General features: G+C 42.3%; 1 protein-coding gene across 1 annotated transcript in view; it reads left to right on the top strand.

Annotated features, from left to right (window-relative positions):
- Nucleotides 1-803: 803 nt before the first annotated feature.
- The window catches only part of DIS3L (DIS3 like exosome 3'-5' exoribonuclease), a gene marked incomplete at its 5' end in the record, with an annotated part of 34033 nt that continues 15788 nt past the window's right edge, over nt 804-19048 (top strand). The window contains 6 exons of the mRNA XM_081103074.1: nt 804-942; nt 2344-2497; nt 11421-11549; nt 13007-13142; nt 17325-17501; nt 18520-18598. Of these exons, the coding sequence (XP_080959200.1) occupies nt 804-942; nt 2344-2497; nt 11421-11549; nt 13007-13142; nt 17325-17501; nt 18520-18598 (814 nt within the window). The remainder of the gene's footprint in view (nt 943-2343; nt 2498-11420; nt 11550-13006; nt 13143-17324; nt 17502-18519; nt 18599-19048) is intronic.

Genomic DNA, 19048 nt, shown 5'->3' with positions numbered 1-19048 from the left:
CAATTGTATGTAATGCTTCTGGTGCAGCTCAAAAGTCTTTGTTGAGAGCTTGAACGAACAGTGGCTTCTCTCCAACTAAGGCTGTGTGATCGCAGAAGAAACTGCGTGAGTCTCCACCCAGTTTAAAGGAAACTTCCTTTGCCAGAGGCTGCAAATGCTACGACATGGGGGTTAGAGACATGTCTACACCTCAAGGGACGGGCTTGGTTTTCATTTCCTCTGCATTGTTTCCATTTTAATATGGATTAAAAATACATGGAATAAAAAATAAATACAATTTTTTGAAGGGGGGCGGGGGGGAACGGGCTGGCAGGGTTCCTGGCTTATTTGCTGATTCGTTTAGCTCTTTCAGGGACAGCAAGAACACAGTAATAATTACCCTTATTAATATGGCTGCTCATTCCCATCTGGACCGGGGGGGGGGGGGGGGGGGGTAGACACAAAGTAGAATCATCCTCTGTAGTTGTAGCAAGTGTCTCTTCACAAGACCCCAGGGTAGCTTCCATAGATTATCTTCCCTTAAGCCTTCTGCTTGCCCCTCCGCCACCTTCCTGCTCCCAGGCAATTGAGGGGAGGGAGAAACTGAGGCGGGGAGGGGGGGTGGGGGGCAGGCGGAGCCGGCCAGGAGCACCCCCCAACCCTCCACCCCGGGCCAGGCCGCCGGCCGAGGGGGCGGGCCCGAAGCCGCGGCCTCGCCTCCGGCCCCGCCGCGCCCGCCGCTTTGCTCGGGGCGGCCCCGGGGCCGGGAGCTGGGCCGGGAGCTGGGCCAGGAGCTGGGCCCGGAGCTGGGCCGCGCCGCCGCCATGCTGCAGAAGCGGGAGAAGGTGCTGCTCCTGAGGACCTTCCAGGGCCGGACGCTGCGCATCGTGCGGGAGCACTACCTGCGGCCCAGCGTGCCCTGCAACAGCCCGCTGTGCCCGCAGCCCGCCGCCTGCCGCAACGGTCAGCCCGGCGGAGGCGGGCGGCGGGGCGAACGCGGAGAGCGAGGCCGAGAGCTAGGGGCCCGGGCCGGACGGGACCGAGGGCGGCCGGGCGGGAGCGAGGGGAGCCGCGGCCGGGAGGGCGCGGGGGCGGCGAGGCGGAGTCGTGCGTCCCGGGCGGCGGAAGGACGCGGCTGGAGGCGGAGCGCGAGGCCGGGGACGCGCCGAGTCCAGGCCCCGGCCTCCCGGCTTCCCGGCCTCCCGCCGCCCCGGCCTCCCGCCGCCCCGGCCTCCCCTGCGTCCGGACTGCGCGTCGGGAGCTGGGAGCGGCGGCCCCGAGCCGCGGAGACGCGGGGCGCGCTGCTTGGGGGGCGCTCCGCGTAGGACTCCCGGCTGCTGCGCCCAGGAAATGGAGGGCCCAGAGCAGCTACCTCCCGGCCCCGAAGCCTGGGGACTGGGCCCCCGGGAGCCCTGAGCGCGGGAGCCGGGCCTGGCTGCCCCCAGGGGCGCAGGCGGTGAACCGGGGAGCCCTGAGTTGCGGGCCCCTCAGCGACGGGCGGGACGCGAACCCGTGGCCTGGGCGCGGGCCCTGCCGCCGCTCTTTTCTTCGCTCCCTACACGTTCTCTGGCCCCAGCACCGATGCCTCGGGCGTTTATCCATGGGAGAGAGCGCCCTCTTCACCTGGGGTTAGTGAACGATGTGCGCCCCGGTGAACGGGAAGGTCAGGGGGAGCTGGACTGGGGACCGCAGTGCACTAGGCCTTCCCGCACTGGCCCATTGGGCGCAGAAGGTTACTTGCAGGTCCCCTTCCCTCTGGGGGAGATGAGCGTCCTGGGCCTTTTCAACGGCTATTTGGAATCCTTATCTTGATTGGGAATTGATGGTTAAGGTGCGCATTTCGGTTACCGCTTGGCTCCCCAGCGCCCTAACGCGGTCTGGGCGGGCACCCTGCCACCGCCCTCGCTTGCCCCGAGCGTCTTTTCTGGACCGTGGAGGCTTCTGCGCATGTTCACAAACCGGAGCCAGTACCGGCTTGGAACTGCTGGACAGAAACAAGTGGCTAACATGTACATGTTTGAGTGCCTCGTTTAAATGTGAGGTTCTCCCGAGTTAACACAAATATTCAGGTTGTGTGAAGATGTGCCCTTTTTAAAATAAAAAAAAAATCAGTTATCCCCTCCTCCACTGGCAACACTAAACCACACTGAACTTTTATTTATCACCACTTCAGAAAAATGAAGGTGCTGAATTTACCTGAATGTTGGGCCTCTACCAGAGCACATTTGTCTTGTCCTTTAAAAACTTCACAGCGTAGTTAAGGTTGGAAGTTATTTCGCACAGGAGGGCACCATGACATTGAAATAGTAATAAACCAGGTTTGCAAGTGTTGTCTAATCTCTTACCTTTTGAATTATGTTTCAGAGGGGAAACTCTTGTCTGGTGATGTGACTCATTACATGATCCCCGATTGGAAAGTTGTTCAAGATTACCTCGAGATCCTGGAGTTTCCTGAATTAAAGGGAATTATTTTCATGCAAACAGCTTGTCAAGCTGTGCAGCATCAAAGAGGCCGGAGGTATCTGTTTTGCATTATTTATTTATGGCGTTGATACACCCCCACACACACCTTTTTTTAGAAAAGATCCTTTGTTGCAGCGGGAGGGGATGCATTTATTATTTTGTCAGAAAACAGTTTTTGAACTAATTTAGTATTCTCTTTGCTGGTAGGAATGCAATAACATTATTTTATATTTCTGCTTCAACATCTGTCCAAAAGATCTGACTGTAGATCAATAAGCTACAGTGTCCCCAGTATTGGGTATGTAAGATTCTTGGCTTTTGGTTTACATTTTATAGCAGTTATTGCTTATTTCTTGTTGATAATGCATATTATTTAATCTTATTTATAGATCTATTGTTTCAGATGCTTACTTTTTATTCCCTTGGAGAAAAGTACTTTATTTTTAAATTTTAGACTCTGTTATGGTAGATACAAATCGTATTTGTAGTGATTTATTCAATGAAATCAGAAATAACTTGTTTTATTTTTAGGTTACTAGTATAACTACCAACCATAGTAATTGTATTTGCTAAACAAAGGATTTTTTTATTGAAATCAGTCTAAAATGCTTGCCTTGTACCTTTTAAACAAATGCTCAAAAATTGGTTTTGTTTCAGTTAACATTGGGAAAAGATTTATGATTTGAACTTGAAGCCTCATACTGTATGGAAACAGCATACAGTATTACAAACTATATATCCAGACTCTTAACAGCCCAAGTCATTTAAAAAGCAGAAACTATGCATTTATTCTTTTTTAAATGTTGTAGTTTCTTCAGATCTTGGTCGTAAAAGATGAACTGTGTTTATTTGTATATGAAAATGATAAGTTGTCCTTATTATATGCTCAGTTCCAAAAAATATGCATTAACTAGATTGTGTGCAGGTTTTTCAGACAGAATATTTTTAAATGAGCTTGAAGTTGATTTTGTTCAGACAGAAAGATATAGATGTTTATACACATTCAGATTTAAATGCTGCTCTAGGTGTCGTATTTCAATTTCTGCTACTAAAATCAATTTGTTGTTATCATTCAGATTGCTAACACACTGCAGAGCCTTTTCAGCTTCTGTTTTCTAAAATATTTTTAATATTAAGGATTGTTTTTAAAACCAATTGCTGGGACATTAAAAAACAAAGAATTGGGATTTAAATGTCTTTTCTCCTGAACATTTCAAAAGTAGTTAACTTGATGAAAAACTATTGGTTTTCCATCGCTTTACCATGTCTATGAATATACTAAATGTGAAAACAAAAGATGAGTTATAAAGTAGGCCATAAGATAATACCCTGGTTTTCCCATTTGGTAAGCAGTTTTTGAGCCCCTAGTTTCAGGCCTTCTGGAGTAGTACAGTCTTAGTTCCTTTCTCAACAGACCTATTGTCTTGTTGGGGTCAGATGCAAGAAGCAAGAAGGTAATTATGACACACCTTAGACACAGGTGGGATAATTTAATGTGGACTATACAAAGTGCAGAAGTATATATGGGGTGTGAGGATTAAGCTACAAAGTCCTCTGAAAGGGTTAGCAGTGATGGCGAAGCTATGACACGCGTGTCAAAGGTGACACACGTGTCAGGGGTGACACGCGAACTCATTTTTTTTTGGTTGATTTTTCTTTGTTAAATGGTATTTAAATATATAAAATAAATATCAAAAATATAAGTCTTTGTTTTACTATGGTTGCAAATATCAAAAAATTTCTATATGTGACACGGCACCAGAGTTAAGTTAGGGTTTTTCAAAATGCTGACACGCCGAGCTCAAAAGGTTCGCCATGACTGGGTTAGAGACTGGTCTTAAAGGAGGGATAATGAACATGATTGATGTCGAGAAAAAAGAGGCAGGAAAGGAATCAGCAAGTTTGGGACTTGGTGCTTTGTTTATCTGTTAAGCAACCAGCTGGTGTATGCAGATTGACATAGCTAAATGACCTAAGCCCTAGAAAGTGTCATATGTTGAAAACTAACTTTAGAATTGATGATAGCTGTTGAATAGATAACATCCAGGAGTTTGCTTTATTAATCTGGCATTCATAAGTGTTCAAAATGGCCTGTTTCATTAGTATATTGTACAAAAGTGTAAGTCATTTGACTTTTTATATTTAACCAAATGTGGCCTAGCAGAAGCTCTGTGGTGTTTGCTTCGTTTAATGTTGGGAAACATTTTGTTTTTCAGTTCTTCCTTGGAAATTTTTGAGATGCTGGTAAATAATTTTTTATATGCTTTTAGGAACAGTATTGCTTAGGAAAGCTTTGTCAGTTAAAAATACCTGCTCTGGCTAGAGCCGGTTTGGCTCAGTGGCTAGTGTTAGGTCTCCGAAGGAGGAATGCACGAGGCCAGAGTGGTGAGGGATTACAAATTTATTTGATCATCCGCACACCAGGTGGCTGAGCCTGGATGGCTCCTGCACCCAGTGAGGGGAGTCAGCGGCTTTTAAAGGACCTTTGGTGGGATTTTTCTGGGTGGAGACTTCTTTATGCATACCCCCAGTGGAGAGAATGGCATGTGGTCACTGCAAGTGTAAAGTGGTCTCAGCAAAGAGAATGTCCATAGTGAAATGACATGAAAAGCCAGTTCCTGGGGGAAGGGTATCAACTCAATTGCTCCATCAAACCTAACAGCTAGAGTGTCAGCCTGCAGACTGAAGAGTCCTGGGTGGATTCCAGTCAAGGGCAGGTACCTCAGTTGCAGGCTTGATCCCGGGCTCAGGGTGTGCATGCGGAAGGCAACCAGTCAATGTGTTCTCTCTCTGTCTCTCCCCCTCCCTTCTACTCTATTAAAAAAAAAAAATCAATGGAAAATATCCTCGGGTGAGGATTAACAAAAAATAAAATAAAAGTCCTGCTCTGGTCTAGTGTCTAGTTTAAGGATGCCTTGCTTTCTCTTTTTGACCCCCCTTTCTGATTTCTTCTGTATAGCTTCAGAGTCTCAATAGTTCGTGCCTAGTTCCTCAATATATATCATAAGATAGGGATCATGGACTATTATAGTCAAAGAGGATCTAAGAGGCCAACATGATCTATCCCCATCCAATACATCAGTGTTACTCAATATGAGTAATATCACTGACTTTGTTTCTAAAAGAAAACATTTCTCATGGACACACAGTGTTAATTTAAATTATTTTGTTGTATTACTATTTAAATATCTTTAAACATAAATCTAGGTGTAAGTCCTCATGCTTAAGTACTTAATACAACACTAAGACCAAATAGAGCCCTAGCCAGTTTGGCTCAGTGGATAGAGCATCTGCCTGTGGACCAAAGGGTCCTGGGTTTGATTCTGGTCTAGAGCACATACCTTGGTTGCAGGCGCCTCCCTGGCCCAGGCCCTCCCTGGTCGGCTTGTGCAGGAGGCAACCAATTGATGTGTTTCTCTCTGTCTTTCCCTCTCTCTTCCACTCTCACTAAAAATCAATGGAAAAATATGCTAGGGCGAGGATTAACAAAACAAAACAAAAAATCAAACCTTCAAATTCAATAAACAAAACTGTAAAATCAGAAAACTGCAAATGAACATTAATTTAATGTGACAGATGACATTAATTTACTGAAGTGAAATTACCAGAGTTGGAGAGAGCCATAGCTCTAATCTGCTCCTATATTTAATATGACTTTGGGGGTTTTTTATTTAAATAATATTGATGCAGAAAAATGGCCTGGTCTCATTAGTATATTATACAAAACAGTATGAAAAGTTAAGGTTTTGATTGTTCAGGATAATCACACATTGTGCCATCTAACAATCCTCAAATGACTATTTAATGAGGGGTTTCTTGATAACTCTGTAAGGCTGTCTTGTTGACCACATTCATTCACAGGTGTTTGTTTTTTTATTCAACAAATCTTTATTGAAAGACTGTAGGTTCCAGAAACTGCCAGCACTGAGGACACAGTAGTGAACAAAAGTGGATATGGTCTTGAGGGGAACAGGCAGAATCAGGTAAACAGATGGAGAACTGCAGCTGTGACAGGTGCACTGAAGGCCAGGTACAGGGCTCCAGGAGAGCTGGAATTCATCAGGGAGACGGGAAAGGCTTTCCTGAGGGCGGTGCCTCTACTGAGCTCTGAGGGATGAGTGGGTATAAACCAGAGAAAAGCTTCCCAGGTGAGGAAACTGCTGTGCAAGGTCATAGGGAAGGGAATACTGCTCAAGGAACATAAAAAATGCCCTGGATTGGATGGTAGACCTCGGGGCCTCAGGGATGTCAGTGAAGGGTCTTAAGCAGGGTGAAACGACATAATTAGATTGCTGTTTTGAAAAGATGCCAGGGCCAGTGGAGAAAAGGCAGGCAGAAGACAGGAGGCTGTTGCTTTAGTTCAGACGAGATATGTTGGTAGCTTAGAGATGGAGAGAAATAGACATTTCAAATAGCTACTTAGTAGGTAAAATCTATAGAACTTCCTAAGCATGTGACCAAGAGAATTGAAAACATGTCCACGCAAAAACTTGTACATGAATGTTCATAGCAGCTCTATTTATATTAGCCAAAAAATGGAAAAACCCAAATGTCTATCAATTGCTGAATGGTTACATAAAATGTGGTTTATTCATGCAAAGAAATATTAGTCAGCCATAAAAAGGGATGAAGAACTGGTACATGCCACAACTAGATGAACCATGAAAATATTATTCTAAGTGAAAGAAACTAACCACACAGAAAAATTATATAGTGTATGATTCTACTTATATAAAATGTCAGAATAGGTAAATCCAAGAAACAGAAAGTAGATTAGTTAGGTTGCCAGGGGCTGGGGGTCAGGGGAAATGGAGAATGACTGCTTAATGGGTATTTTTCTTTTGAAGGTGATGAAATGTTCTGGAATTAGATCGTGGGCATGGTTACATAACTCAGTGACTATACTAAAAACCATTGAAATGAACATTTTAAAGGGTGAATTTTATGGTATGTGAATTATATCTCAATAAAGCTGTTACTTTTTTAAAAAAAAAATCTGTAGAGCTTAGTATGGATTTAGATAAGTGAGGTGAGGAAGAAGGTGGTGTCAAGGATAACGCTAAGCTTTCTGGCTTATGTAAGTGGATGGAGAGAGGATGCACCCAAGGAGGTCTGAGGGGGAGGGGCAGAGAGAGGTCTTGAGTTTGAAGTGTCTGAGGCTGCCAGGAGGGCAGGCGCTGACCTCAAAGGGCACTGCAGTTAGAAGGCAGTCATTCAGCTGGTCCAAAAGATACTCTGTTAGAAATGTTTTAACAGTATCACCTAATATAAATGGAAACATAAAATTCTTGTAGAAAACTCAAGGACCTTTGAAAGTAAGTCTACTAGACCCTACCAAGGTTCTGGGGAAACTGGTTGAGGAAACACAATGCTGAATGCGCAACTCACTTCCCCACTGATTGTGGGACACCCACTTCTAATCCCCAGAGAGTATAGTCAGCAGGGGGATGGGATGAAGGGATGTTGCATCTGTGAGATCACCTTGAATAAAAATAGTAAAAAAAAAAAAAAAAAAAAAAATCAATTTAAAGAAGGTAAGTTCAGCCCCACTAAGAAATTGTTTGAAATGTTTTTGATAACAGAGATTTGGAAAACACTGAAGCCAGTCCAGGGAAACTAGGGGTTTTCTGTAAGACTGGAATTTTTAAAACTTAAGATAATTTAATTGTACTTCACTGTCTAAAACTATTATTCTCCGATCATTCAGGCCAAACTTGTTCAAGGCACTATGGATGTTCTTTGTTGGTTCCATGCAAGTTTCTCAATTCTACTAGTATAATATGCACCGCCAACCCTGACTAGCAAAAAAAAATGACTGTATTGTATGTGTGTACTATTAAATTATAACCATGAGCCCCCATGCCTACAAGAAAATCCAAATGTCACACTCAGAGTGATTCCCTGTTTCTCTCCTGCTTTCCCCGTTAATAGTCTTGTGCCATTTGTTTATTTGTTTTATCCAGCTGATAGGTAGTTGACAAGTGGAAGCACACTCAAAATCTAAGGAAAATATAAGGGGATGAAACTTAAAATTGAGAAAATTCTTTTTTAAGTTATGTAATTTTCTAAACATTAGGAAGAATTATCTTTCTTCTCATTTGGTGCTAAACCCCCTGGATCTGGCTTGTAGAACAAGAACATCAGTATTTGGGAAGGACAGGATTTGAGAACACCTGGGTCAAACATGCAGTGGCGGCTGGAGCCATCCAAGCTCAGCCACCTGGTGTGCGAATGATCGAATAAATTTGTAATCCCTCACAAAAAAAAAAAAAAAAAATGCAGTGGCACAACAAATGCTGTGTTGTGTAGGAAGCATAGCAAAAGAGTAACTGGGTTCTGAGAATGTCAGTTTCTTCTGAGGAATATCCTGTATTTGGATCACTGTTGTCACACAGAGGTTGTGAGTTCATTGATTCGTTTGGAAAACGTTTATTGAGCACCTGTTTTGGATTAAGCACTGAAGATACAAAGATGAACCACACTGTCTGCTGTCTTGAGCATCAGTACCCTCTCCCTCCCTTGGGCCCTTTGTCTGGCTAACTCCCATTCATCCTTCAGGACTCCAGTGTTGCCTCCTCCCAGATGCCTTCCCCATCCCTCTCGTGTTCTTGTCACACCCCGAACTTTGCCTTCATGGCACTTGTCCCACCAAAATGGGCAGTTCTGGTTTTTGTTTTATTTTGTTTTACCAATTAGTATAGCTATTTTTAAAAATTGTGGTAAAATATATATAACATAACATTTGCCATTTAAAAGTGTACAGTTCAGTGACATGGAGTGCATTCCTGTTATCAACCAGTCTCCAGAACTTATTTCATCTTCCCAGACTGAAACTCTACCCCCATTAATCACTAACTTCCCACTCTTTCCTTCCCCATCCCCTGGCAACCACCATTCTAGTTCCTGTCTGTAAGTTGACTACTCAAGGAAATTCATATAAGCAGACTCATACAGCACTTTTGTGCCAGGCTTATTTCACTCGACATCATGTCTTCAAGCTTCATCCATGTTATAGCATGTACCAGAACTTCCTTTTTAAGGTTGAATGATATCCCATGATACATACAGATATATAGCACCTTCTGGTTTTTCCATTTACCTGTCAAAGGACACTTAGGCTGCTTCCAGTTTTGGGCTATTGTGAATAATGCTGCTCTGAACAGGGGTGTACTAATATCTTTTGAGACCCTGCTTTCAATTCTTCGGGGTCTCAACCCAGAAGTGGGATTGCTGGGTCTTTTGGTAGTTCTCGTTTTTATTTTTATTTTATTTCATTTCATTTTTTTTTTTTTTTTTTTTTGAGGAAGGGGTGGTTCTGTTGGGTTTACCATGAGCAGGACTGCTTCAGACAAAGGACAGCAGTGAGATCTCTGGGTGGCGGCCCCTGAGGGCATGTGGTGGAGCAAAAGACTTGGCACATGGAAGAGAGCAGCAAAAATTTGCTGGATGAAGGATGTTGAATAAGGGGGATGATTTGTAAACAAATAATTACACTAAGTTCAGGTGCTTTATTGGGAGTGTATAAAATGTGATGGTAGAGAAAGGGAACACAAACTATGAAGGATATGATCAGGAAAAATGGGCAGTATGTTTTTGGTGTTTCCTCTGAAATAATAAATTGTAGATGTTTATGAAGCCTCTTCTAAAATATTTCTTATTGCTTAACAAATAAATGCTGATTTGAAAAAATTCATGCATGACAGAAATGTGTAAAGCAGAAAGTAAAAGTCTTGGCCTCACCGGTCTGCAGGGATGATCACTGTTGACAGGTGGTGTAGACTCTTCTGTGCATAATCTAAGAGGTTTTAAAAATGATTTTCAGTGTATCTGTGAACATGGGAAAGTTACCAATTTAGTGGGTTCTAGGCATTTTGGGGTGGGGCAGCTTTTTCTGCACAGTGGGATCTGTTAAGGAAAGCTGCCATCCACAGAAGTGAAAATCAATCCCTTTGTTTATTAGGGAATTATAAGTTGTATTATTTGATGATTCAAATAATGTTTTTTATGTTGGCTCAGTTTTAGATTACTAAGAAAAGAAAATCAGTGTTTCTTGTTTTCTAATGAAATGTTGAGGCCATGCAGATAATGGTGGTTAGCATTTATTTGGAGAGTTCTGCCTTTGCTTTCATGAAAAGACTAATTTCTTAAAAACCCATGGTGGCAACCTGGTGGTGGGAATGGAAGGGCACAAATTTTATTATACTAAATAATAATAAGGCATTGACCTTGGATAATTTTTATGCTAATTTAATATCTGGTTTAATATCAATCTCTTTTTAAATAAACATTGTCTTCCTGAGAAATAACTAAATATTCTGTAGTCCACATTACCCAGACTATTGAAAAGCACCTTCTCAGAAATTGACCCATATAAGACCTCATATTTGATTTGTGACTTGGACTAACGTTGGAAGGATCTCCTGATGGGAAACCTTAAAACTCTCTGTTAGTTCTCTGACAGGTGAAGCTGGCCTCACTCATGTAAATGACGTGGCTGCATAAATAAAATTTACAGATAAACCCCCATACTTAGTTTTCTAGGGCTGCCAGCAAAAAGTAAAAGCTACTAATGCCTATTGCCACTTAGAGAGCAAAGTGAGGTACAAAAGTAACGTGCAAAAGCCTGCTGGCCTGTGTCCGCCGTGAGCCGTTGAAGTGGGGGGCTCTGTGGGGCAGCGTCGTATAATTACATAATAAATGGCCAGAAGTCCCAGAAGGAGGAAGAGGTCCAGAGGGGCTGGGTTGATCCACAGACTGATTAATGAGGCCCTGCCCAGGCACATTCTAGCAGACAGAAATTGAGAAAGAGCAGCCCAATGATACTGTGCACACGAAGGCCAATATTAAATAAATGGTTCTCGGGTTTTAAATGATCCATCTTTTTCTCTAAACTGCCTCATCTTTTTTGATCCTTAGCAAGAGCTGGCAGTAGATGAGTACCTGCTATGTTAGATTTATTTTTCTCCTCTGTGTCACAGACAGTATAATAAATTGCGAAACCTCCTGAAGGATGCGCGTCATGATTGCGTTCTCTTTGCTAATGAATTCCAGCAATACTGCTATCTCCCTCGGGAAAGAGGAGAATCCATGGAAAAGTGGCAGACCAGGTATGGCACTGAATTGCTGTGAGTGTTCATATGATCTTCTGTAATTTCTTTATCGTTGGCTATTTGGGCATTAAGCGGTATGCTAAAATCAACAATTATTCTGGAACCATGATTAATGTTGAACTGCTTACCATGTCAATATTTTAGATATGTCAGTTGAATACCTAATTGATCTATTTTAGAAGTTACAATTAGGGAGGTTATACCCAGAGTAAGTTTGCCCCAGACCGTAATAGCTAGCAGGGTCATTCCAGTGATCCAAACATCATCACTTTAATGCTTGTGTGTGGGAAGACGGGGAGTCCTACTCTTAAGCTAAGATCTCAGTTTTTCTGGCATAGCTCTATTATCCCAGCTAGTCTTATTAAGCTGAAACTGGCAGGTTAATTCCAGTAGATCTGTTTTAGGAAGAGCCGTGTCATAGTTTAGTCAGGGGTGGGCAAACTTTTTGACTCAAGGGCCACAATGGGTTCTTAAACTGGACCGGAGGGCTGGAACAAAAGCATGGATGGAGTGTTTGTGTGAACTAATATAAATTCAAAGTAAACATCATTGCATAAAAGGGTACGGTCTTTTTTTTTTTAGTTTTATTCATTTCAAACGGTCCGGATCCGGACCGCAGGCCGTAGTTTGCCCACGACTGGTTTAGATCCACCTAAAAGCAGAGCCTGAAGCAAGGACTTGGTGTGAGTTGTTTACTTCTGAGGCAATTCCCATAAGCGGGACTGAGGAAGTAGGGAGAGTGAGACAGAGAAGGAGGGAACGCAGGAAAGGATGTGTTAATGCTGTGGAGACCGAGGCTCCGTCCTGCTGGGATCCTCTGAGAAGCTGAGTAGTGTGTGCGTAAGAAGTTACCTCGAAGGTCGGAGGCTAGGGCTTTGAGTTAGTGCCCCCTTTAGCTTTTTAGGATATGCTTTTTCATTTATTTTTAGAGAGAAGGGAAGGGGGAGAGAGAAACATCCATCCGTTGCCACCCATATCCGCCCTGACCCAAATTGAACCTGCAACCGAGGTATGTGTCCTGATCTGGAATCAAACCCGTAACCTTTTGGTGTATGGGAGGACGCTCCAAGCAACTGAGCCACCCAGCCGGGGCTGGTTTCTTTATCGTTTAAGCCTCACATAGCTTGTCATCCATGTGGTGCTGTGTCACTCAGCCCTCTAATTAAAAAGTGTTAACAGATGGCAGAACCTCACGGGATTTAGGCCGTATGAAGAAGTGAAAGAGATTGGCGTGGTGGCTGGATGTCGTAGGGAAAAGAGATGTCAAGCACTTTTTGATTCATCTTTGTGTCCCCCAGAGTACCCAACCCGGGTGTATTTATAATGGTGTTCAGGAAGTATTTGTTGAGTGGATAGTTCGCTGTATAAACCAAAGGATAGCAGATCGAAAGTAAGATATAAAATTCTGAGTAAGAGCTTGTGTTTGAGGGCTCACCTGCCCTTTGCTTTTCTAGGAGCATATACAATGCAGCCGTTTGGTACTATCACCACTGCCAGGACAGGATGCCCATCATTATGGTGACAGAAGATGAAGAGGCAGTTCCACAGTATGGAAGCGAAACAGAAGGAGTGTTTGTGATTTCTTTCAAGGTATTTCCAGCTGGTGTGTGTGTGTGTGTGTGTGTGTGTGTGTTCATTTCCTGAGTAGTTCCCAGAGCACTCTAGATCCCTTTGGCAATATAGGAAAGGAAAATAAAGAATGAAGGAAGACTTGAAGAAGTTCCATATCTTCATTACTCCCAGCTAATTAATCTTGACTTTTGCAAATATGGGCAAACTACCTGTGACTGTAAGGCCTATAGCATCGGAGACCTCAGTCCAACAAGCCCCTGTTGACAGAAACTTATGTAGCTTCAGCAATAACAATATTAGTGATGATGATGATGATGATGATGATAGGTTGAATCTTATAAAATTGCCACGGTTCTGTTGTTTTGACCTACAAAATGGTGATTTTACATAGTTCCACCAACTAGCAATAGCCGACATATCTATGCCACACACTGTTCTAAGTGTATTATTTCATTTAATTCTGGCAATAACCCAGTGAGGTATGTGTTATCATCCCCATTTTATTGGTGAGGAAGAAAACTAAAGCACAGGAAGGCTAAGCAACTTGCCCAAGGTCACATGGGTAGAAAGTGGTAGAACTGGGATTAGAACCCAGGCAGTCTTTATTTCAAAGCTCTTAACTATCATGCTTTACTGGCTCCCAAATAATTCCTCTGAATGCACATAAAACACAGTTTTAAAGGCCAGTCTAGTTTCTTCACTCTTCCCCACTTATGAATATGCATGGGGGTTGAGAGCCTAAAGGAAGGGGTGAGACATGATATTGTTTATGTGAGGGCTGTTTGGTGTACAGATCACAGGAAGGAGCAGCATTCTCGGTGACAGGTTCTTGGGCCGTCTTAGCAACACAGTTCTCCTATTTCGTAGGTACCTTTTGGGACAGTAGGATGAGTATTAATCTCTCCGTCGATTACTTGTCTCTTCTGTCTGCCCAGTTGGTCAATCAAGTTCCAATGGTTGATATCTTTTTTTGATTGAGAGACTAGAATGAGGCCCTCCATTACCCCTGTCAGTTTACAGAAAGTCTAGTTGGATTTCAAATTGTAGATTCTATAAGTGTTTCAAGGTGTGTGTATTGTTAAAGATTTGCCAATAGAATTCTCTTGGCCCCACTATAAAAAGTGTTCTGGCGTGCCAGTGAATTCCAGGGCACTGGATATTAATGGCAGTGTCACTTATTTTTTCTGTTGCAATATATCATGTCTTGTTCCTGCAGAGGACAGTTGACTAAAATTACATTTTTCTGCTTTTTGTGAAAATTGCTTTTCTTTGTAGTTCAGTGGTATAGTACAGTTTTATTTTGTATAGCATCTCCTAAGCAAACTCCTCTGTGACTGAGGGCTTCATAGAAGTGAATGATAACAGGAGAAAGGAGATACTGTGAAGATCATGTGTGAAGGAAGCCCAGAATTTTCTGTGGGGACTTGAAGTTAGATGGGGAAGAGCGAAGGCGATAAACCCTCTGGAATAGGTGGTTTATCATAGTAAAATTTAATCTTGGTAACTTTTATGCCTTCTCTTTATAAATTCAAACCTTGGATAAAAGTACTGGAAATTTTTCTGCAAAATAAATTTATTGATTTACATAAAGTCCTTAATTTATATAGAATTTGCTAAATTGGAGACCTTTGGATGAATTTATTTTATTTTATTCATTTTATTTTGTTTAAAGCCTGTTGCTTTTTTTAAAATCGCTTCTAAAAATAAATAAATAAATAAAATAAAATCACTTCTAATCATTTAATGTAGTTAGTTGCAATTTAGTTTAGATTTATGTATGGGGTGTGTTTTTTTTTTGCAATTTAGGAGTAAGACTTTTATTTTTATACTAGAGGCCCATTGCACGAATATTCACGCAATAGGCCTTCCTTCCTTCCCCTGGCTGCCGGCACCGGTTTTCCTCCGGCACCCGGGACCCAGGCCTTTGGTCTGGCTGCAGCGGAGAAGCCAAGCCTCTTCAGTCTTCAGTCGTCTTCAGTCTTCGCTCCATCTCTGTGTATGCAAAATAACCCGCCATCTTTGTTGGGTTAATTTGCATGCTCATCCCGATTGGCTGGTGGGCATAGCAGAGTGGTGACCAATTTACATATTTCTCTTTTATTAGTGTAGATATATTTTAATTGATTTCAGAGAGGAAGGGAGAGGGAGAGAAAGACAGAAACATCAATGATGAGAAAGAATCACCAATGGGCTGTCTTCTGAATGCCCCCTACTGGGGATCGAGCCCGCAACCCAGGCACTCAGGCACCTGGGCATGTGCCCTGACCAGAAGTCAACCATGTCCTCCTGATTCATAGGTTGACACTCAACCACTGAGCCAGATTGACCGGGCAGACTTTTTTATCAGCACTTTTTCCTTGATGTTTTAGCTATAAAACATTTATTTGCTTTGTCAATGAACATGTTAAGTTGTACTGTGGCTTATGCAACAGCTATCACTTAAGCAAGCCTTATTTTCAATTAGCACTAAAACAGACCACTGTATATTCACTTCTCACCGAGTTTTGTTTCATACTGCTCACATTCTTGTTTTAAATGCCTTTTAATTTTAACAGTTCACTTTACAGTGCTGTTTACTGAAGTTATTTGTTAAATAAAAATGCATACATTTAAACACACACATACTTAAGCAGACAACTTTTACCAAGGCTCCTGTAACTTCTGGTGTCTTTCCTGACCTCCCCCCCACACAATTTTCTGAATTATCTTTTCCACCTTACCCAGCTGCACCACAAGAGCAACTGCCACTAATTCTAAGTAAACATTTCCTATTCTGCTTAGGAAGAATCAAACCCAGCTTTTACCAAGCCTTTGGTATCTGAGGCTCATACTCATGGTGTGCAACAGTTGCTTTTTTTGAGCAGAGACTAATTCTTGGTGCTAATAAATGATAAGTGACCACAGAATTGGGGTACCAATGTTAGCACAGAAAGAACTTCTGGGAGGACTAGGGTAAGAAAGGAAGTAGTTTGAACAGGACCCTGACATTAGTGGGAGGAAAGCTAGAGTTAACAAGGATCATTTATTTTCTTTTTAAGCACAGAAAGAGAATGCTAGATCCTACCTTAGACTTAAAGTTGAATTAATGCCCAGCCGGTGTTGCTCAGTGGTTGAGCGTTACCCTATAATCCAAGAGATTTGATTCCCAGCCAGGGCACATGCCCGGATTGCCGGATCGATCCCCAGTGTGGGGCCTGCAAGAGGCAGCCAATCAATGATTCTCTCTCATCATTGATGTTTTTATCTTTCTCTCCCTCTCCCTTCTTCTCTGAAATCAATAAATATTTTTTTAAAGTTGAATTAAAAATCCTATCTAAATTTGATTTTGTTTAGTGAGAGTCGTCCATTTGAGGGAGTGTTCCCTGGACACACAGAATAGAAGTAACCAGCTAACCTTACCCACCACACCGTCCTCTTGTGCGTGATCGCCTTGGGGTTTTGTCCAGGGCCTTTCTGAAAGAACTACGCCAAGATGGTCAATGGTATTTGGTAATACCAGGGGGTACTCTGGCCACTTGCTTCAAAGTTATGTTCATACCAGGTCATCACACTAATGGCAACTTCGAGTATCATTTACATGAGGAGTGTTACTACATCTGTGGACAGCCTGAGAAGAAGGCTCAGTCTTCTGGGAGCTTATGAAGTGGGGGAAAGCCTAACACCAAAGAATACCAGTACTCTGCTCACTTGACTTTCCCCACTTTCTGCTCATTTGGCATTGCCAGTGGATTGAGGGCAGGGAGACATTTTCTTATACACTTTACTTCTTGCCATGTTTATGTTCTTAAGTTTCTTATAAATTTCAAACATTGCAAGGTATTAAAAAAAGAAGATAGGAGCTTTTTCTGTCCATTCATTATAGGCCATTATCTGCAGCAATGACATGCCAGGCAGACTGTTGGTGTGTATATGCCTGTCTGTGGAGAGAGAGAGAAGGAGATTTGAAAGTTCAGAGTAATCAGGGAGGTGGAAGGGTTCCATGGAGGAACAGCCTCCCTGGGGCTCATTGGCAAGGCTTCAGGGGTTAATGAGATGGCAGGAAGTGAACTGGTAGCATGAGGTTTAGGAAAGTAATGCTCATTTGACACATCTTCAAAACTGCATGCTGGCCATTCCTGTTTGGGATTGTTTTATAATGCTACTATAATGAAGAGTTATTCTCTTCTGACCATGTTTCTCTTGTGCCTCCATTGAATGCAGAATTACCTGGACAATTTTTGGCCTGATTTAAAAGCCGCCCACGAGCTTTGTGACTCTATCCTTCAGTCTCGGCGGGAAAGAGAAAATGAGAGTCAGGAGAGCCACAGGAAGGAGTACCCTGAACACCTTCCCCTGGAAGTGTTAGAAGCTGGCATTAAGTCCGGACGCTATATCCAGGTGAGGTGGTAATGAAGAGTGCACATCAGGACCGGCCAGTATGTGCTCTTCTTGTCTCCTGTCAGGGGTGTCTAATGTCAAAGGCTGTAAACAAGATGGGTGGGTATGAGCAAGCCCAGGCCAGCGATGTTTAAGGTGCTTTGGGAGTCATTCTTCCTGTAGACGTGGCTGTCTGGTTGGAACTGCTCTGTCGTGTTCTTAATTGGATTACACATTGAGCATCACATGAGCAACCTTGTAAATGCCTTCTATCACTAGGAAAGAGAATGTATTTTTGAATCAAGGTCTGGAGGTTTGGCAAAATTGTAAAATTTGTGAAATTTGGCTTCTTCATTCCTTTGTCATTTTTTCACCCCTTTCAAGGGCCCTTTATGACCCCCCCAGAACTTAGAACCCGTATGCTGTCAGGGTCTTGAGAATAAAGCAGATAAAATTATTCAGATTTTAAGTTTTGCATGTACTCGTGTGTGTGTGTGTGTGTGTGTGTGTGTGTGTTTCTATGCAGTTTTATCACATGGTTAGATTTGTGTGTCTACCTCCACAATCAAGATACAGAATTGTTCTGTCTTGGATTTTACATTTTTAACAAACTACTCAGATTACTTCTATGCAGGCAGATATTTGAGAATACAACACTGAATTCCTTCCCTTAAGTGTGGGCATTTTAAATTAATATACCTAGAAGGACTAATTCTTCCAACTTGGGAGTAAATTTCACAACATTCTTGGGAGAGTTCTTTGAGAAAGAAGGTTTTTAAAGACCACTCATCGCTTAGGTAAGATAGATCCTGGCACTTTCAACACTTGGTATAACTAAGAATAGTTCAAAATGATGGTGTATTTTCTGGAGAAAAGAAACCTGAGGTGATGAATATTAGTCCAAAACAAAGGGATCACAGACCTTATAAGAGTATTATGGGGATATTTTTATATAGGTTTTTTAAATTTAAGTTTTTATCTTTTGGAGGTAAAGCAGGCAGGAAAAAAATTTTCACATTGATTTTTATTATGATTTCAGGGAATTCTGAACGTCAACAAACACAGAGCACAAATAGAAGCTTTTGTGCGACTTCAAGGAGCCAGCAGTAAAGATTCAGGTTCAGTATAAACCTTACATAAATCTCCATACTAGCTTTTCATTCTGATATTACACAATGAAGAAAGTAAAGTTGAAGTTGTCACATCGTATATGCCATGTCAGATATCCCCATGTACACTGGGCGTGTGGGATCATGAGTTGATTTTTTCTCTTCTCTAACTTTTTGTTGATAATTTCTGAATTTATTGTCAGAAACTTTAAAAATTATAATAGCTAATATTTTATTGAGTGGTTACTATATACTAGGTACTTTTCTGAACACTTAACATAGGTATTATTGTTTTCCACCTTTTCTACATGAGAATACACAAGGCTACACGTGAGGAAACTAAATTCCAGGGAAGCACAGTAACTTGCCCAAGATCAACAGCTGCTGAGTGGGGGGCTGAGACTGCCACTGAGGCAGTCTGACCGTGATTTTAAGACATTGCCCTGAATTGCCTCAATG

Source organism: Myotis nattereri (assembly GCF_964212035.1).
Source record: "Myotis nattereri genome assembly, chromosome: 1".
Lineage (NCBI taxonomy): Eukaryota > Metazoa > Chordata > Mammalia > Chiroptera > Vespertilionidae > Myotis > Myotis nattereri.
Note: the sequence above shows the minus strand (reverse complement) of the source record. Positions and strands in the feature narration are given on the sequence as shown.